We start from the raw sequence: 21,676 nt of genomic DNA, 5'->3' as shown, positions 1-21,676 counted from the left end.
CCCAATTTCATTCCCAAGGAGGATATCTGCAGGAAGTCCTCCCATAACTCCAATCAAACAGTTTTTCTCCACAGCCATAATCCAAAAGCACGGAAGCTCGCTGTATATATTTGCGGGCACCCCCTGCTATGACAGTGGGAATTCCTGGACCCTGGTGAATTGCCTCGGGTCGAAACACATGGGGGTCAGCGATAGTCAGGAATGCCCCGTGTCTCTAAATCCTGACACTTTGTATCCATCAATTAAGACATCCTGCAGGTGTCGTTGCCGTTGCTCTGGTTAGCTAAAGGACAAAGGCCGGAGGCGGTACACTACAGGAGGCGTATCTATGGTGCCGTGGTCGGTGGTCCACTCTGGTGGGGGTGGTGGTAGCTCTTCCTCAGGCGGGATGGAGTGCACAAGATGCACTGGATGAGGTGGGGCTGCATGGGGCTCCCTCCGAATCCTTGAGGGACAGCCAGACTGCAAATGTCCAGGTTGCCCACACCCATAACATTTCCTCTCTGTGATACCCCCAGATCGTGGTTGGAACTGTTGGGGCCCAGGATTGTGAGGCGTGATTGTCATTGGCTTGCGACTAGGTGGAAGGGCAGATATAATTGGAGGGGGACGGGGCATGGGAACACACGTGGTTTATTGTCCAGAAGCCTCCACCTTTGCAGTTGGATAGTAAGGGCTTCATCGGCCAGGGATGCAGCTCTATCCACGGTACACGGCATGCGCTCCCAGACCCATTCCCATACCTCTGCGGGGCACTTGGCAAGAAATTGTTCTATAAGGAACGCCTGTATAACATCTTCCACAGTAAAGGTGTTTTCTGCTTCCAGCCATCTCCGATATGCCTGGGACATCTTATGTGCATACATCCTAAATGATCCCCCCATGGTGCATGGGTGGTCTCGAAACTTGGCCCTATATGAGATAGGGTTGATAGCATGATAATCCAGTATAGTCTGCTTTACAATGTTATAATCCCGATTCCACTGTGAGTCTATGGTTTGGTAAGCCTCCGCCATGCTTCCATTCAGGAGTCCCACTAACGCATCCAGCCGGAGTGGGGCACCTCCATCACAGCACACTGCTGCTCAAAGTCCTTGAAGAACCCCTCCACATTTCCGGAAGACACTTCAAATGGCTTAAACTCTGTCCGGGTGATCCATACAGGCTCCCGGATCGTTGGGTTTACACTCCACATTGCATTACTCCCCTTTCGAGCTCCATTGCTTCTTGTCTCTGCGGGCAGCCTCCTCCTTATACTCCTGAGAGACGCCTGGCCCAGAACCGCCATCTCTTCTTTGTACCACACCAACCAATGGCTTTTTGGGGTGGGGATCCCTGTCTCCAGTGCTTTTCATTCAGACATCTGGGAGGAGGTGGCTGGGCTAGCACCCACCAGTGGGTCAATTAAGGCTTCTTTAGTCAGTCCCTGGTAGTTCAGGCCCAGGTCTCTGGCTCCCTCCTGTAAACTGGATACAGTCCAATTTCTGTACTCTGTGTGTGCTTCTCCATTGAGTTACACTCTGTTGATCCCGCCACTGCCACCAGTTGTCACGGGGTCCTTCTCCTATACCACACAATCAACAGAGTGAGGGAAGTGTGAACAATCCCAAGACCTTTATTATAGGCAAAACTAAAAGGTCCATAAACATTCCACCACACTGAGGATACAATAGTCCAGAACACGAATGCAGATCAGTAACAGGATAAATGTCCAAGGTGACGAGAATCCAATAATCCAGCAGACAGAGGACAAAAATGGTCCATATGCTTCCCTTTCTCTCTGACGTGCTATGTTCACACTATCCTCACCTCACCAGATCTGACTTCCAGGTTTTGTCCTGCCCAGCCCCCTCCTTATATCCAGGGATAGTCAGACAGGTTGGGGTGTTTTTCAGGCCTCCCAGACCTGACAAATGTGCCTCTGGGATTAAGGCAATAAAGGGGGTTCATCAGAGGCATAGATACAGTCAGGGTGCAGACAGTAAGTGAGCTAATTCAATTATCAGCCTTTTGGAAGGTAATTGAGACTAGACAATATGGGGAATACACGGAATGATACAGGGCAACAAGAGAACACTATGAAAATCAGTAAAATATAAATATACACAAAATGATACCCACATAACATATCACTCCATCACAATTGAATATTCATGAACGATTTATTGTAGGAAAATACAGAATATGACATGTTTTATTGTTTTCTTTATTGTGCGTTTGTTACAATTTGGTCATTGCATATAATCTTTGTACTAACCAGTAATGTTTTTTTTGTTTCATAGCATGGCATTAAATTGTAGCTAAATATTTAAATTTCCTTTAATATGTTTTTAAAGTATTGTTGTTCATGGGTGATCCAGATCCTGAGACCCTCGCCGACTTGTCAGACAATGAGGCAGGAGTGCTCATGCTAACTGGCGTAGAGACCTGTAGTCTGTCTATTAAGTTTGTATACCACTGTTCACGCATTCGTGAATTAGCTCAGCAGTTCTCACAATGGAGTATCACATTTACAGTCATACTATGAAAATGGCTTCTCTCCTGTGTGAATTGTCTGATTTGTAAAAAGAGTTGATTTCTGAGTAAAACAATCCTTACATTTGGAACATGAAAATGGCTTCTCTACTGTGTTATTTTTCTCATGTCTCACAAGATAAGATTTTTCTGTAAAGCATTTTCCACATTCTGAACATGAAAATGGCCTCTCTCCTCTTTCTCGTGTCTAGCCAGATTTAATTTACAAGTAAAACATTTTGCACATTCTAATCATGAATATGACTTCTATATTGTGTGTATTTTCTCATGTTTCAGAACATGTGTTTTTTGAGTGAAACATTTTCCATATTTTGAACATGAAAATGGCTTCTCTCCTGTGTGAATTCTGTCATGTGTAACGAGAAGTGATTTATGAGCAAAACATTTTCCACATTTTGAACATGAAGATGGCTTCTCTCCAGTGTGAATTCTCTCATGTGTAACAAGGTTTGATTTATCTGTAAAACATTTCCCACATTCTGAACATGAAAATGGCTTCTCTCCTGTGTGAATTCTCTCATGTGTAACGAGAAGTGATTTATGAGCAAAACATTTTCCACATTCTGAACATGAAAATGACTTCTCTCCTGTGTGAATTATCTCATGTTTAACAAGGCTTGATTTACATGTAATACATTTCCCACATTCTGAGCAAGAAAATGTCTTCTCTCCTGTGTGAATTCTCTCATGTCTAACAAGGCTTGATTTACATGTAACATATTTCCCACATTCTAAACAAGAAAATTGCTTCTCTCCTGTGTGAATTCTCTCATGTGTAACAAGGTTTGATTTCTTTGTAAAGCATTTCCCACATTCTGAACATGAAAATGGCTTCTCTCCTGTGTGAAATCTCTCATGTGTAACAAGGCTTGATTTATGTGTAAAACATTTCCCACATTCTGAACATGAAAATGGCTTCTCTCCTGTGTGAATTCTCTCATGTGTAACAAGGCTTGATTTATGTCTAAAACATTTCCCACATTCTGAACATGAAAATGGTTTCTCTCCTGTGTGAATTCTCTCATGTGCAACAAGAAATGATTTATGTGTAAAACATTTCCCACATTCTGAACATGAATATGGGTTCGCTCCTGTGTGAATTCTCTCATGTGCAACGAGAAATGATTTTTGAGCAAAACATTTTCCACATTCCACATGTTTCAGAAGATGTGTTTTTTGACTAAAACATTTCCCACACTCTGAACATGCAAATGTCTTCTCTCCTATGTGACTTCGCTCATGTACAACAAGGCTTGATTTATATGTAAAACATTTCCCACATTCTGAACAAGAAAATGGCTTCTCTCCTGTGTGAATTCGCTCATGTTTAACAAGGCTTGATTTACATGTAAAACTATTCCCACATTCTGAACAAGAAAATTGCTTCTCTCCTGTGTGAATTCTCTCATGTGTAACAAGGTTTGATTTCTCTGTAAAGCATTTCCCACATTCTGAACATGAAAATGGCTTCTCTCCTTTGTGAATTCTCTCATGTTTACCAAGGCTTGATTTATGTGTAAAACATTTCCCACATTCTGAACATGATAATGGCGTCTCTCCTGTATGAATTTTCTCATGTGTAACAAGAAGTGATTTACGTGTAAAACATTTCCCACATTCTGAACATGAATATGGCTTCTCTCCTGTATGAATTCTCTCATGACAATTAAGCTGTGATTTCTGTGCAAAACATTTCCCACATTCTGAACATGAATATGGCTTCTCTCCTGTATGAATTCTCTTATGTATCAGAAGATATGGTTTCCGAGTAAAACATTTCCCACATTCTGAACATGAAAATGGCTTCTCTCCTGTGTGAATTCTCTCATGTGTAACAAGAAGTGATTTATGAGCAAAGCATTTCCCACATTCTAAACATGAATATAGAATCTCTCCTGTGTGAATTCTCTCGTGTGTAATGAGAAGTGATTTATGCATAAAACATTTCCCACACTCTGAACATGGAAATGGCTTGTGAATTGTAGGAGCTCCCTGATCTTCCACATTTCTTCTGTGACTTTTATTTCGCTTTATAGTCTGTGATGAATTTGGAAATATTTCTTTACAGAGACCAGATATCAGATCTTTGCTGTGAGATGCTGAAGGTGTATCTGAGATGCCAGCATGGTCTTCATATGTATCTTGTGTGAAACTACAATCATCTGCTTTACAATACGACAAGATCAGATGTCCTTCAAAGCTCCTAGTGCACTCATCTGCCAAGAAATAAATTGATGTTAGATTTTGAGAATAATGTAACCTTAAAAATTATGTTTATGTATAAAAATATTACACAATATAAGAAATTCTGTGTAAATTGCAAGATAGGTAGCAAATTGTTAATAAAAGGAACCTACCATTAGATTCATACCTATCTAACTATGGGATGCATTGATCAGACACTGGCTGCACAATGCTCACGTCACAAGCGGAAGTGCTAGGGCAGCGCACTCCAAAACACAGTGTGACAGGGAATGTATATGAAGACCTTGATTCTTTACAAGGTAGAAAAATGTTTGTAAGGCTGGGATCACACCTGACGTATGGAAAATCAGTCCGAGTCTCCCTGCCGAGAGTCGCACAAGTGTTCTCTGTATGGTCATTCATGTGTAATGCGTTTGAAATGCGATGATGTGATTTTCTCGCACCTATGCTTATGGATTTACATTTCTCACTGCTTTTCCCTATTGAATTTAATGGCTCAATGGGCTGAAATGAGAAAAATGTTTGGGTATTTGTCGCAAGCTAGACAGATAGTCCGTGTGGTGTCCGAGTTTTTCTTGCACCCATAGGCTTGCATTGGAGAGTTTCGGTCGATATACACATAAAATTGCAGCATGCAGCGATTTGACACGCACGTCGAATACATGTAGGGGGCGCCAGGGCCGTAGTCATGGCCCGCAATGGAGGTTGGTTTGGGGCACCCTGGCCACCCGCTCCATACACACAAAGTCCAATTTTTAGTGTACTTGTCTCTTTGTCTTCGGACCCAATAGGATCCCCTCTGGTCTGCTGAGGTTCTGATCCTGACGTTGTTACACAAAAAGAGACAGTGTCCATATCCAACTTAACACAAAAGAATTTATTTGTATCCATTCTCAGTATGTCCAGCTCAGTTACAGCAACAATATAAGGTTCCACATAGTATGCATCTTCCACTTTCCCTGTGTCTTCCCTCATTCCTCCCAGGGTGTTCCCGGGATGTTCTGACTCTTCCAGTACCACAGCTTTCCTTCTGTCCAGCTAAACTATCTTTAGGAGTTCCCTTGTCTGTTTCGCTACAAGACATAAGGGCATCTGCCATTGTAGTTAGCTGCTACATCTTGGTGCTGCCCTGGTAATGATACCCATGGCCTGCTGGCCGGCGCTCACAGTGCAGAGAAGCACAGCGCCGGGGGACAGACAGCGAAAGGTAAGTATGTAGTGTTTGGTTTTTTTACTGTTACGCTGGTAACCAGGGTAAACATCGGGTTACTAAGCGCGGCCCTGCGCTTAGTAACCCGATGTTTACGCTGGTTACCAGTGAAGACATCGCTGAATCGGCGTCACACACTCCGATTCAGCGATGTCTGCAGGGAGTCCAGCGACAAAATAAAGTTCTGGACTTTCTGCACCGACCAACGATGGCACAGCAGGATCCTGATCGCTGCTGCCTGTCAAACTGAACGATATCGCTAGCCAGGACGCTGCAACATCACAGATCGCTAGCGATATCGTTCAGTGTGAAGGTACCTTAAGTGACGGAGTCAGAAACTTTGTGCTCCATGACAACTTCTAACAGTATGGGTGTCTTGAGAACACAGAATTTGTTAACAACATAGCAGACAAGGCAGCCTATGTCCAGACAGGCCCTTCTTCATTTGCCAGAATTGTCAGATGGCCAGTTCGGCCCTGGCTGAAGGTCACAGGTTTTGCAAATTAATTTACTCACTTCTATCATGGAACCAATAGTCCAGAAAGAGGCAGACACCAGGAGTAAAATGTGAACTCAGTCTTCTTGTGATTTGTTTTAGCAAATTAAAGTGACTCAGACTGATCAAATCTGATACAGGAATTTAATTCACAACCTGTATCATAGAAAGCAGCATCTAAAGTCATGAGCCACAGTTGGATTTTCTACACTTTGACCTGCATAGCTGCCTCTGAACCCACAGGAAAATTATACTATCACATAGAGATACATACAGTACATAGCAGTGTATCTCTTTGTCCCTGTATTCCAGTGGGAAAATAAAAGTCAGATTTTTTTCTTACTATAAAAATGTATTTAAAATAAAAACAACTACGATAATGTCATTAATACGGCTCTTTTTAAAAAATAATAAACATCACAAATAAGCAAATAACACAGACATATTTGGCTCCCTGTAATCATAACCCGCATAATACAGCAATAAGTTGTTTACTGTGATGGGTAAAGGTATAAAAAATGGCTTAATTGGAAGTTCTTCTTAAATCCATAAAAAAAGTAATAAAAACGTAACACTGAGGCCATGTTCACACATAGCTGCACAAAAAACGCAGCCTTTACGCCATTTCTCTACATGATTTCTGCAGATATCGGCACAACACAAAACAATAATAATCTTCTGATTATTGCATTTTTGCTGCATTTGTTTTATGTGTTTTTCCCTCATTTGCTGAGTTTTGGGTGCAGATACAGAGCAGTGTTTTTAATGTTTTTTAGTAGTACATGAAACTGAACTGTGGGTCTAAATATGCGACTTAAGTCCGCAGTTTTGATCCTTATTTTCTGTATAAGCTTTTATGTGTAGCCTGAAAAAAACGCAGGTAAAAACTGCACATACCTTTTTAAGTGCAGAATCAAAGCTTTTCAGTCCTATAAAAACACACTAAACCCGCGGCTTCACATGTGCCCTAAAAACACATTAAAGAAGAGGGGAAAGCTTTAAAAAAATGTAGCAAATATGCAATAATCAGAGAATATTGTTGTTGCGTAGTTTGGTGCAGACACCTGGGGAAAACAAGTTGGTTTAGTCCGATCTCTCCGCTCCTGATCTCGGGTTTGTACCTTGAACCTTTGCTGCCCAAGCAGATCTCGGATTATCTGACCACATCTCTGTCTTCGCCCTCTGTGCTTTGTTCTTGTGCCTGTGACCCTCCGGTCAGCTACTGCAGGTCCGGGGACTGGCATGAAGTGGCACCTGGTGATGACCCTAACAGTCCAGCCTATCCTCACCATCAGAGGCTCTAGTGAAGACCAGGTAGTCACTTACGCCCCTCCAGTGTAAGCCCGGCCAGTGACACAGGGGGTCCACACACCATCACACTAGATATGGGATAGATGGGAAATATGTCAAAATCTGTTCACAATACCACGCACAATGCAAAGATGGAAAACAATGTGAGCTATTAGTTGATATTTTGGCCAAAATACACACGATCTCAACTTGCGCCACCGGCCTTTATTATCTTGTGAGTAAACATCAGGGAACCTTCAAGGTTAGGCTCAGTTCAGCGAACGTCCCAATGTTCATCGAATGTTCCTGAACCCCACTGAATTCAATGGGAGGCAAAACCAAATGTATAGACAATACCTTAAGGAGGGGACAAAAAGCTGCCAAAGCAGGTCAAATTAAGCGCAGACACCAGGAAAAATGGCATCAATTGACCCAGAGTACAAATAGTATAATTGAGCTGCATGAATACATGGAACAGGGCCAGGACTAGCATATAAAGCTGAAACATTGATCAGTAAAAGGTGGATGAGAGACAGGTGCAGGCCTAGTGCTCGGAGAGCCCTGCCAAATTCTGTTAACACACATGAAGGAGACCCAGCTTGGAGTCCAAACATTTACAAACATTAATGGCAAACCAGAGGAAAACTGGCATTTGACACAGAGTAGAAATGTGATAATGGCACAGTAGCAGTTAGCCATGGGCCAGGCATGAGGTATCGGGGTCTTGGACAGCATTTACAGCTTTCAATTCAACATCACAGTAAGACGAGGTGGGTGAGGGATCAGTGTAGGCCTGCTGTGCTGGGAGCCCTGACACCACATGCAACAGCTCAAACTGCTGCAAACAGCTCAGCCACACTCAGGTGGCACAAATACGAGCTTAGTAGACTACTATAGGTTGAAAAATTTAAGCATAGTAACACTGGTAGTTGACTGAAAGTAAGCGCAGGTCTGGGAGTCCTACTGCTACAGGAAACATACATGAAGGAGACTCAACTTGGTGTCTCCATATTTCAAAAAATAATTATCAGACACCACTAAAGAGGCATCAATTTCCACAGAGTAGAAACAGTATAATGGGCCTCGGAAACACCTTCCACTACAGGCAACCCACCAGATGGAGACTGAACATGGAGTCTGCACATTTCAAAAAATGTGTATAACATCAGCAGCAGCCACAGCAGGCACAGAAGACACCACAAAGATGGCACAAACTGCAATAACTCGAGATCAATGCATGACACTAAAAATGACACCATCGCCTAGACTGCCCAGTATGCGACTGTTGTGCGAAAGTCATTGGAGATCCATGTTGATGAAAGTTAGGTGCTCTGTACTTTCAGTGGACAGCCGGATGCGGTTATCCATCAGGACACCAGCAGCACTGGAGACTCATTCTGAGAGAATGCTGGCTGCCAAGCATGACAAAACCTAAATGCAAAAAGGTCCAAATTCTCCCTGATGTAATTGAGCTCCAGATACTCCTGCACCATCCTCTCCAGTCATTCACAACTTGTAAGACTTGTTCTCTGTACTGCTGGTGCACCGGCTGGTCTAAAAAAAAAATGTGTAAAACGACTCACAGAAATTACTTATGCCACTTACACTGCTGCTCCTAATATTTTTGCTTTGATGCCTTGACATTCCCGGGGTGCTAAGTTTATAACTGGGATGCACACTGTGTGCCTCAGTGCTGTCTTAGGAAAACCACTCTTAAGATTGTCTAGAGGCATGTTTCCATACTTCAGCATGAACGCATGTCTTTCCAGGGGAAAAGCATCTGGCAAAACTTACTCTTGTACCGTGTATCTAACAGAGTGGTAACCCGGTAGTCAGCACTATTTCTAATCCCAACAATATGGGCATCATATTGCAGATAGTGCAGAAAGAAGGCGCTCATGTGTCCGGCACTTCTGTGAGGCAAATATAGCACAAAAAGAGGATTTCAAGATCCTCCAAAAATTCAAAAAATACTAGCAAAAGGCAGAGATGCTTACCTGTCCAGTCCTCCAAACAAATGCTCTATCAGGATGCAGTGGACCCATGTAGTTAAGCTGGTGGCAACACAGGTGCAGAAATACCGATGAGGCAACCACTCACAACCTACCAATCCCAATGGAGGGGGTGATTGCTTGTTATAATACTGCACAAAGAAGACTTGTATGTGGCGCTGTTCACACAATAGAATTACACAGTATCCAGGTTAACAACCTATCAGTGACGCCCTTCTATTAGATCAGGCGGGCTGCTCAGCGCTATCCAAATGCTTCCCATGTGAACAGACACCACAGTTTACAAGACCAAATGGGCCCAACTGCACCCTGAAAAAAGTGCAAAAAACACATATAAATACGTGAAGTATTAGTTAATATTTGGGCCAAATTCGCAAGCTCGTAACCCACGTCAGGGGTTCCCACACTTACGAGTCCTAACACTAAACAAATATAGCACAAAAAGAGGATTTAGAGATCCTCCAAAAATTAAAAAAAATACTAGCAAAAGGCAGAGATCCTTACCTGCCCAGGCCTCCAAACAAATGCAGTGGACCTATGTAGATAAGATGGGGGCAACACAGGTGCAGAAATACCGATGAGGCAACCACTCAACCTACCAATCCCAATGGAGGAGGTGGCTGCTTGGTATATTACTGCAGAGAAAAGACTTGTATGTGGCGCTGTTCACAACAATGTGCATTTGGATAGCGCTGGGCAGCCCGCCTGATCTAATTGAAGGGTGTCACTAACAGGCTGTTAACCTGGATGCTGTGTATTTCCATTATGTGAACAGCATCACATACAAGTCTTTTTTGTGCAGTAATATACCAAGCAGTCACCTCCTCCATTGGGTCTGGTAGGTTGTGAGTGGTTGCTTCTTCGGTATTTCTGCACCTGTGTTGCCGCCATCTTAACTACATGGGTCCACTGCATCCTGCCTTTTGCTAGTATTTTCACTTCTATGAGACCCAAGTCCATGGTGTGTTGATGGCGGGATAACACTCAAGCTTGCTTCCCCCGTCCCATCCCATCAACCACAGATAACAGAGAGTGGATCATTATCTTCATTATCTCCTGACTGTTGCAAGCCCATCACTTCTTCCTCCTCATCCCCCTCTATTTGTTCCTTGGCTCCTGCACCTTAAGTAACAGTTTGTCTGAAACGATGAGCCACCCTTGATTGCTGTAATCCACCCTCATGGCAGCCGCATGTACGACAACAGTCCGGAACTTAGAGATATTGTCATTCAATCCGCATCTTCCTCTTCTTCCAGCTCTTCCTCTGAGACCACCATTTCCTCCCACAGACTATTCAAAGTGTGCTCCAGCATGTAGATGACCAGAATAGTGATGCTGATGATGGCATTGTCAGTGCTAACCATCTTAGTAGCCATTTTGAAACTGAGTAGAAGGGTGTAGAGGTCTTTCAGCTGGCCCGCTCTGCAAGCATCATTTGCACCACATTCATACTGCGTAGGCCCAGGCTATGCAAAAGCACATACTGCACCAGGGCTCATCGCTACTGCCACAGTTGCTGCAACATGTGAAGCGTTGAACTTCACTGTGTTGGCACCTCGCAAATCAAGCGGTTAACTGGTAGGCCGAAAGAACTCTGTAGCGATTCAAGTTGATGACCTGCGGGGTGCGATCGGTGGAAGTGAGTACAGAGCTTCTGTGTTTTCTGCAGAAGTGCATCATGGCTGGGATAGTGGTGGAGAAATTGCTGTACCACCAGTTTGAGGACATGAGCCATGCAAGGCACTCTTGTGAGGTTCACCTGGCGTAGGGCCACCACTAGGTTTGAACTGGTTTTTCACCCGGTCTTCCCTGGCTTCAGATTCAGTGGAGACAGCAATTGCTCAAACTTGGGCCGGATAGCTGTCCACAACTATTGAGCTGTGTGACTGCAATCTCCAAGACGTATCAGTTTTAATACTGCCTGATTGCGGTGAGCTCTGGCTGCACAGAATTGAGTTGGGGGATTCTCTCTGCACTGTTGAAACGTGTGTCTCATTAATGAAGAGGTTTAAGGTGCAGTGGTAGACTCTAGAGGAAGTTAAGGAGCTAGAAACAGTGGTATGCTGAGGAGACTGCCTGAGAGCTGAGAAGAGAGCTGAGGAGACAGACTGAGGGTAAAGAGGAGTGCCGAGGAAACGGCCTGAGGGCAGAGAGGAGAACCGAGGAGACGGACAGCCTGTTAGCAGAAAGGAGCATCGAGGAGACGGCCTGATAGAGAGGAGTGCCAAGGAGACGGCCTGAGGGCAGAGTGGCGCACCAATGAGACTGCCCGAGAGCAGTGAAGAGGGCTGAGGATGTAAGGGTCGCCCAGGTCTATAGTCACAGCCATGGACACCTGTGCTTCCATGTCCTGGTCTCCTCTCACAGGGAAATTACTTCTGATAGTCAACATACCTGTACCAACAGGTTTGGTTCCTTCAGGATTCTCTCCTTGCAGTAAGAAACCCTCAGCACGCAGGCTTGAATCAATTGAGACACAGTCCAAACTAACTTGAACAAGAACATCTTTACTGGATACTGTACTTAGCACATCCAAGATCTTTCCAGCATTTACAACAGGCTTGCTCCTCATCTTTCCCTGCACCTCTCTCATGGTTACATAGCACAGGCCTGGGCCAGACTGATTCTGATGGTTCCTCTGGAAACTCTCTGCACAGCAATGTTATGGTTAAGCTTCCCTCCGTCTGTTTCGCACCAAACTCAAGTTCATTAATTACCAGAGTCAATTGCCACTGGAAGAGTAAACTGTACTTCTGTGCTGCGCTATGTGTAGGTGCCAAGTTCCTTCCCTCTGTACTCGCTGCTTCTGTGAAGTTCCCCATCCGATTCGCACCGGTCCTCAGAGTGTCTGCCCAAGCAAAGAGCTGACACATCTTGATCGCTCTCTAGGGCTCTTAGCTGTACGAGCCTGCTATTTTCTTTTCCTTCTGCTGTGGATGACTAGGCTTCCCCTTTAACGCAGCGGAGCTGATGATGTGTCCTGGGCTTGTAGCCCATGTAAACCCTTTGGGCGCTCCCACCCGACTAACTTCAGGAACATTCCTGGCTTACCACACAGCAGCCCCTCCTATACTTAACCACTTCCTATATTATATTCCTAACTAGAACTGTCTATACTAGAATGCTCCCATCTAGCGGGCAAACTGCTAACTACAGTTATCCTATTCTCTAAGCATAGCAAATAACATTATATACATTTATACATTTGTACATTCAGCTAGACATGGTAATACACAGGATAGTGTAGCAGTATCATTATATATACACGGTAATACACTTCAGGGTGTAGCAATACCATTGTAGAACCACAACTATATACATAAGATAACCGTAATATGTCATACCTCCAATAAGGAGACAGACTGAGGGTAAAGAGGAGCGCTGTGGAGACAGCCTCATAGAGCGAAGCGCCGAGGAGATGGCATGATAGAGCGGAGCATCGAGGAGACGGCCTGATAGCAGAGAGAAGCGCTAAGTAAACTGCCTGACAGCAGAGAGAAGTGCCGAGGAGACTGCCTGAGAGCAGAGAAGAGGGATGAGGAGACAGACTGAGGGTAAAAAAGAGGAGTGACGAGGAGACGGCCTGATAGAGAGAAGCATCGAGGAGACGGCCTGAGAGCAGAGAGAAGTGCCGAGGAAATGACATGATAGAGAGGACCATCGAGGAGATGGCCTGATAGCAGAGAGAAGCACTGACAGATGGCCTGATAGAGAGGAGCATCGAGAAGACTGCCTGATAGCAGAGAGGAGCGCCGAGGAGACGGCCTGATATCAGAGAGAAGCGCTGAGGAGACGGCCTGACAGCAGAGAGGAGCACAGAGTAAATGGCCTCTACAGAGTAGAATTTCAATTTTTGCAGATGACACTCAACTCTGCAGGGTAATCAATACAGAGGAGGACAATTTAATATTACAGCAGCAGAGTTTAGAATAGATTGGAGGGGTGTGAGAGTGTTTGAGGGGAGGCCACAGAGCAGGAGGTTGCAGTAGTCAAGGTGGGAGATGATGAGGGCATGGACTAGTGTTTTTACAGATTCTTGGTTTAGGAATATACGGATCCATGAAATATTTTTGAGTTGAAGGCGGCAGGAAGTGGAAAGGGCTTGGATATGTGGTTTGAAGGAGAGATCAGTGTCAAGGATTACCCCGAGGCAGCGAGCTTGTGGGACTGGGGAGAGTGGGCAGCCATTTACTGTAATGGATAGGTTCATTGGGGGAGTCGCTTGGGATGGGGGAAAGATGATGAATTCTGTTTTGTCCATGTTAAGTTTTAGAAATTTAGCGGAGAAGAAGGATGATATAGTGGACAGACATTGAGGGATTCTGGTTAGTAGGGAGGTGATATCTGGTCCAGAGATGTAGATCTGTGTGTCATCAGCATAGAGATGATACTGAAAGCCATGAGATTCTATGAGCTGTCCCAGGCCAAAGGTGTAAATAGAGAAAAGCAGGGGCCCTAGGACTGAACCTTGCAGGACTCCGACACATAGGGGGCGAGGTGAGGAGGTGGTGTGTGAGTGGGAGATGCTGAATGTCCGGTCTGTTAGGTATGACGAGATCCAGGATAGGGCCAAGTCTGTGATGCCAAGGGATGAGAGGGGCTGTAGTAATAGGGAATGGTGCACTGTGTCAAAGGCAGAGGACAGGTCCAGGAGGAGGAGGATAGAGTAGTGTCGCTTGCTCTTGGCAGTTAATTGGTCATTAGTGACCTTAGTTAGGGCAGTTTCAGTGGAGTGGTGTGACCGGAAGCCAGATTGTAAGTGGTGGAAGAGAGATGGGAAGACAGTTCAAGATGGACTTGTTGTTCCAGTAGTTTTGAGGTGTAGGGGAGAAGTGATATAGGGCGATAGCTAGATACAGAGGATGAGACAAGAAAGGGCTTTTTGAGGATAGGTGTGATTGAGGCATGTTTAAGGCTTGAGGGGAAAACACCAGTTGTTAGTGATAGGTTGAAGAGATGGGTTAGGGTTGGGATGAAGACTGTGGCGAGGTTTGGGATGAAGTGGGATGGGATCGGGTCAAGTGCACAAGTGGTGAGATGCGATGTTGAGAGTAGAGTGGAGAGTCGATCTTCTGTAATGGTGAAGTTGGCTTTGGAGGTGGAGGGCTGGGAAGTCGGGAGGAAGGGCTCTGGGGGTTGTCGATCAAAACCATCCCTGATGTTATCAATCTTCTGCTTGAAAAATAAGGCAAGTCTTCAGCTGAGATGAGTGGGGAGGGCGGAGGTGCTGGGGGACGGAGGAGAGAATTAAAGGTGTTGAATAACTGTTTACGGTTATTCTGCAGCCCTGGAAGCTCGCCTCAGTTCTTTTGTCAGGCTGGTGTGCCAGGGCTGTCTGTTGATTTTGTGAGCTTTGGTATGTGTGAGAGGGGCAAGAGATTCCAAAGCTACAGTATTGTGGTGTTATATAGAGCGGCAGAGTCATCCGCATTGTGTAGGGAACTTATGTCTGTGAGAGGGAGAAGGGATTCAGAGAGTGAGTGTAGATCTATCATACCGCTGCTGCCGTCTCCCCAGTCAGCGTCTCTTCCTCCGCGCTCGCTCCTGACCTCTGCTTCTCGTGCGCGTGTGTGCACTTCTGATCTTCTGTTGGCTCTCCTCTTCGTCTCCTCTATGGTCCTGGAGGACTAGTACCTGGAAGTCGGTCCTCCTTATTGTCCTCTCTATGGTTCTGGAGGTCTGTTATCTGGAAGTGCTATCCTGCCTTTAGGTATTTAAACTGCTTCCTGCTGTACCTCTGTGCCTGGTTATCATTTGTTCCTTCAGGTGTTCCTGGCCGCTCTTAGTCTCTGTGAAGTTCGTTTTTCCCTCTGACTTTGGGCTTACCCTGTCTTTCCTGTAGCCTCTGCATTTCCTCAGTTCCTCCACCAGTTCCTGTACTGCTGTAGTTTACCCATCAGTCCTGTTACTCTGCAGTACCCACTTATCCTGTGGTTCTACTATCTTCGCCTCTTCCTGGTCTTCTCCAGTCCTGGTCCTCCAGCTTCCGTGGCGATAGTCCCTCACGGGCCTGCCCCTAACTCTCCCTGTATAGGGGGTGGTCTATCTGGTCAGCTCGTCCGTGAGGGGTTCGTTGTCGCGGTCTAGAGGGTCCACTCTCCGTTTTCCCTCTTTGAATCATCACACTCAAACAGGACTGCATTCGGGTGACATCTGAGTGCAGGCGATTCTTACAGCATAACAAGATCAAGGTGTTTAAGATTTCAGTGAGGGTGTGCAAGTTTGTAGGTTGGGGATTGTAGTCAAGGAGTGGAGAGGGAAGAGAATTTGAGTAGGTTGTGGTCAGAAAGAGAGAGGTGAGTTAAAGAGGTTAGATAGGGAGCAGAGGCGGGTGAAGATGAGGTCCAGTGTGTGGCCATCTTTGTGAGTGGCAGCAGAAGACAATTGAGTGAGGCCAAAGGAGGAAGTGAGAAATAGGAGCTTAGTGGCAGCTGAGAGGGAAGTGTCAATGGGAATGTTGAAGTCGCCCATGATGATAGTGGGGATGTCCACAGAAAGGAAATGAAGTAGCCACATGGTGAAGTGGTCAAAGAAGGTGGTAGCTGGCCCTGGGGGGCGGTAAATGACAGCCAATTGGAGGGGGAGTAGATGCGCACAGAGTGCACCTCAAAGGAAGGGAGGGTAACAGTGGGTGGTAGTGACATTGAGGTGAAGGAGCAGTTATCTGACAGGAGAAAACCAACTCCTCCACCATACTTGCTGCTGAACGGGGTGTGTGGGAACGGTGGAATCCACCATACGAGAGTGCAGCAGGAGAGGCTGTGTCAGAAGGGGTGAGCCAGGTTTCGGTGATGGTGAGGAAGGAAAGTTTGGTAGTAACAAAAAGATCATGGATGTAGGAAAGACAGAGAATAAAAAAAAATGTTCCAGCTCCGTATTGATAAAATTCAGGCTTGATGCTTTATTATGCCAATTTAAAAACAGTGGATGTATAGCTCTCCAAAAGCACAACGGGAAAAGAGCGACGCGTTTCGATCACTAAAGGTCTTTGTCAAAGATCTTTAGTGATCGAAACGTGTCGCTCTTTTCCCGTTGTGCTTTTGGAGAGCTATACATCCACTGTTTTTAAATTGGCATAATAAAGCATCGAGCCTGAATTTTATCAATACGGAGCTGTAAAAAGTTTTTTTCTTCTCTTCTCATATATGACTACAAGGATCAGCGTGGAGTTCCGTGCACCTGCGGTGGTTGCTTGGTGAGCTGGCTTTACTCGTTTATCTATGGTTCTACATGTAGGAAAGTTAGTTGCAGACAGAACGAGCGTTCCACAGAGCTCCTGTTAGTGGGACTGGGGAAGCGGGGCCCAGGTGAATGGGTATAAGGTTAGAGAGGTTACAGAAATTTGTGAGCGTGGATGGGAGGTAGAACTGACTGTGGGGATGTGGTGAGGAGGACCAGGATTTGGAGAGATATCACCAGCAGTGGGAAGGAGCAGAGAAAGTGTTAGCGGGTGGGAGCAGGAGAGTGCATGGCTAGACTGTCTGTGCTTGGAGACAGAGGATTGTATGTTGAGGACAAGTTCTGAAGAGGTGAGATGGATGGAGAGGATTGAAGAAGAGATGAACAGTTCCTTACTAGGAGAAGGGATTAGGGGGGTTATTAGAAAGTGAAGGATTATAGCGGTGAGAGTGAAAACAAATAGAAATATTGTTTACAGTGACTATCCAGTTCCCTTCAGTTCCCTTCTGGTTCAATTCTGGTTTTCATTCTAATCTTCACACTTCTATGATGCACTTATAGGATACACACTGCAGACTAAAGTCTTGGCAGACTTGAGTTATGCAATGTATGTGCTACAAAGTGCATTCAGGTGTGAAGCAGAGAGGAGTGGTCTCTGTTCATCTTGGTCACAGAATTAAGAGAGGACCAGATGCATATAATCAAGCCAAAGTAAACAAGGTCATAAATAACACTGGGGTAAAGCAGGGTGTCATGATAATGTATAAAATGGAGTAGGATTTTTCATTTTCCCTGTTATCACGCACGCTGTGGGCTCTGACCCCCCTTCTCTCTTTGCTTCTGATGTGTGTGTGTGAACCTATTCCTCTATGCTCTGCACCTCCTCCAAGCTAGGAATGTTAATTAGACCCGAGCTGGCTTTGTCCACAAGAAACATGTGCTTTACTTTGCAGATATGGGAGATAGTAAAAAGGGCATAATTTGGGCCCCATCAATGATAGAAAAAAGATGGATGCATATTCGGAATGTGATTTAGTAGAGCTTCACAACGGGGCCTTTTGCTGGAGTCTAACTCCAACAGAAGCTGAGAATTGTATTTTTCCCAAACAAAGCGGAATAATAGAATTATTTTTACCGTTAATTCGGTTTCTAGGAACCTTCCACGACGGCATATGGAGGTTGCCTCTTTGCCCTAATGGGGAACAGGAAATGGAGAGGTTAAAAGGCCCTCCCACCTCCCTCTCACCAGTGACTTATAACTGAAAACCATAGCACCGGTTTACCTTGAATCCCAGATTTTAATCCAGGAGTATATAGGGAGGGAACTAGCGCCGTCGTGGAAGGTTCCTAGAAACCGAATTAACGGTAAGAATAATTCTATTTTCTCTAGTCACCTTCCACGACGGCATACGGAGGAATACCAACTAATTTTGGCGCTAGGGAGGGACAACAGCCTGGAGTACTTTCCGGCCGAAGACTAAATCCTTGTTGGACATTACGTCTAGTCTGTAATGTCTGGAGAAAGTATGCAACGAAGACCACGTGGCTGCCCTGCAGATTTGCTCTGTTGATGCACCTGCTCTTTCTGCCCAAGAGACTGAGGTTGATCTAGTCGAATGAGCCTTGATTCCCACTGGAGTTTTATCTTGAGCGAGATATGCTTCTGCTATCGCTTTCTTTATCCAGTTGGCAATAGTGCTTTTTGCTACTTTCTTTCCTTTATTTTGTCCTGATGGATGGACAAATAGATTATGATCAATTCTGTAAGAGCTGGTTTGCTCTAGGTAAAATAATACAATGCGTCTGACATCCAGAGTATGAAATTTCTCTTCTTTTGGATTTGTTGGATTCTGGCAAAAAGAAGGTAAAATGATTTCCTGAGAGCGGTGGAAATCTGATACGACCTTTGGAAGAAAGGAGGGGTCAAGGCGCAGTATTATAGAGTCATCTCGGATAGACAAGTATGGTTCTCTTATTGAGAGAGCCTGTAATTCTCCTACCCTCCTTGCTGAGGTAATGGCCACTAGAAAAATTGTTTTATAAATCAGATTTTTCTGCGAGCAGGAGGATAATGGTTCAAAGGGTGCACCTGTAAGTCCTTGTAATACCAGATTCAGGTCCCATAAAGGTACTGTTATTTGTTTTTTAGGATTCATCCTAGAGGCTGATATCATGAACCTCTTAATCCAGCGATGATTTGCCAGATCCTGGTCAAATATTGAACTGAGTGCGGAAACTTGGACTTTTAGGGTGCTCGGCCTGAGGCCTATTTCTAGGCCTTTTTGCAAAAAATCTAGAATTTGCGACAGATTCGGATTAAGGGGATCTGGTACTTCAGGAAGACAAAAGGATGAGAATTTCTTCCAGATTTTATTATATATAGCAATGGTCACCGGTTTCCTTGATTTTTGAAGTGTGGAAACCACTGCTTCTGATAGTCCTTTGGCTCTCAACACCTGGGCTTCAGTAGCCATGCCGCCAGATTCCATTTGTGGACGTCTAGGAGATGTATTGGTCCTTGAGAAAGAAGGTTTTCTTCCATCGGAAACTGGAATGGCCCATCCACCTGTAAATCCACAATCAGATTGTACCAACTCCTCTTTGGCCACAATGGGGCTACCAATATAGTTGGTGTTCGTTCTTCCCGAACCTTCTGCAAGACCTTTGCCAATATCGGAATTGGTGGAAACGCATATGCCAGCCGAAAATTCCATTCCTGGGCCAATGCATCCACTCCTCTGGAGCCGTCTCTGGGATTTAGGGAGAAGAAGGCTTCGACTTTCGCATTTTGCCGGGATGCAAAGAGGTCGATTTCTGGAAGACCCCATTTGTCCACCAGCATATCGAAACTTTGGTTGCTCAAACACCATTTTCCAGGATGTACAGTTAGGGCCAGAAATATTTGGACAGTGACACAATTTTCACGATTTGGGCTCTGCATGCCACCACATTGGATTTGAAATGAAACCTCTACAACAGAATTCAAGTGCAGATTGTAACGTTTAATTTGAAGGGTTGAACAAAAATATCTGATAGAAAATGTAGGAATTGTACACATTTCTTTACAAACACTCCACATTTTAGGAGGTCAAAAGTAATTGGACAAATAAACATAACCCAAACAAAATATTTTTATTTTCAATATTTTGTTGCAAATCCTTTGGAGGCAATCACTGCCTTAAGTCTGGAACCCATGGACATCACCAAACGCTGGGTTTCCTCCTTCTTAATGCTTTGCCAGGCCTTTACAGCCGCAGCCTTCAGGTCTTGCTTGTTTGTGGGTCTTTCCGTCTTAAGTCTGGATTTGAGCAAGTGAAATGCATGCTCAATTGGGTTTAGATCTGGAGATTGACTTGGCCATTGCAGAATGTTCCACTTTTTGGCACTCATGAACTCCTGGGTAGCTTTGGCTGTATGCTTGGGGTCATTGTCCATCTGTACTATGAAGCGCCGTCCAATCAACTTTGCAGCATTTGGCTGAATCTGGGCTGAAAGTATATCCCGGTACACTTCAGAATTCATCCGGCTACTCTTGTCTGCTCTTATGTCATCAATAAACACAAGTGACCCAGTGCCATTGAAAGCCATGCATGCCCATGCCATCACGTTGCCTCCACCATGTTTTACAGAGGATGTGGTGTGACTTGGATCATGTGCCGTTCCCTTTCTTCTCCAAACTTTTTTCTTCCCATCATTCTGGTACAGGTTGATCTTTGTCTCATCTGTCCATAGAATACTTTTCCAGAACTGAGCTGGCTTCTTGAGGTGTTTTTCTGCAAATTTAACTCTGGCCTGTCTATTTTTGGTATTGATGAATGGTTTGCATCTAGATGTGAACCCTTTGTATTTACTGTCATGGAGTCTTCTCTTTACTGTTGACTTAGAGACAGATACACCAACTTCACTGAGAGTGTTCTGGACTTCAGTTGATGTTGTGAACGGGTTCTTCTTCACCAAATTAAGTCTGCGGCGATCATCCACCACTGTTGTCATCTGTGGACGCCCAGGCCTTTTTGAGTTCCCAAGCTCACCAGTCAATTCCTTTTTTCTCAGAATGTACCCAACTGTTGATTTTTCTACTCCAAGCATGTCTGCTATCTCTCTGATGGATTTTTTCTTTTTTTTCAGCCTCAGGATGTTCTGCTTCACCTCAATTGAGAGTTCCTTTGACCGCATGTTGTCTGCTCACAGCAAGAGCTTCCAAATGCAAAACCACACACCTGGAATCCACCCATGACCTTTTAACTACTTCATTGATTACAGGTTAACGAGGGAGAAGCCTTCAGAGTTAATTGCAACCCTTAGAGTCCATTGTCCAATTACTTTTGGTGCCTTGAAAAAGAGGACGCTATGCATTACAGAGCTATGATTCCTAAACCCTTTCTCCGATTTGGATGTGGAAACTATCATATTGCAGCTGGGAGTGTGCACTTTCAGCCCATATTATATATATATAATTGTATTTCTGAACATGTTTTTCTAAAAAGCTAAAATAACAAAACTTGTGTCACTGTCCAAATATTTCTGGCCCTAACTGTATGTTTTGACAGCTTAGATAATCCGCCTGAGTGTTGGATGAGCCTTTCAGGTGAACTGCCGTCAGGGATAACAGATGTCTTTCTGCCCAGGAACATATTCTGGCAGATATGTTCTTCAGGTTGTTGTTTTTTGAACTGCCCTGATGTCTGATGTGAGCCACCGTGGTCACATTGTCTGAATATATTCGGACATGATGTCCCTTGATAAGAT

The 21,676-nt window shown here is 44.7% G+C and overlaps 1 protein-coding gene across 1 annotated transcript in view; it reads right to left on the bottom strand.

Annotated features, from left to right (window-relative positions):
- Window positions 1-2,148: 2,148 nt before the first annotated feature.
- Window positions 2,149-21,676, bottom strand: part of LOC138641609 (oocyte zinc finger protein XlCOF7.1-like) — a 95,232-nt gene continuing 75,704 nt past the window's right edge. The window contains exon 3 of the mRNA XM_069729125.1: window positions 2,149-4,751. Within this exon, the coding sequence (XP_069585226.1) occupies window positions 2,782-4,751 (1,970 nt within the window). The 3' untranslated portion in view covers window positions 2,149-2,781. The remainder of the gene's footprint in view (window positions 4,752-21,676) is intronic.

This window comes from Ranitomeya imitator, chromosome 6 (genome assembly GCF_032444005.1).
Source record: "Ranitomeya imitator isolate aRanImi1 chromosome 6, aRanImi1.pri, whole genome shotgun sequence".
Lineage (NCBI taxonomy): Eukaryota > Metazoa > Chordata > Amphibia > Anura > Dendrobatidae > Ranitomeya > Ranitomeya imitator.
This window is presented reverse-complemented; position numbering and strand designations above follow the sequence as displayed.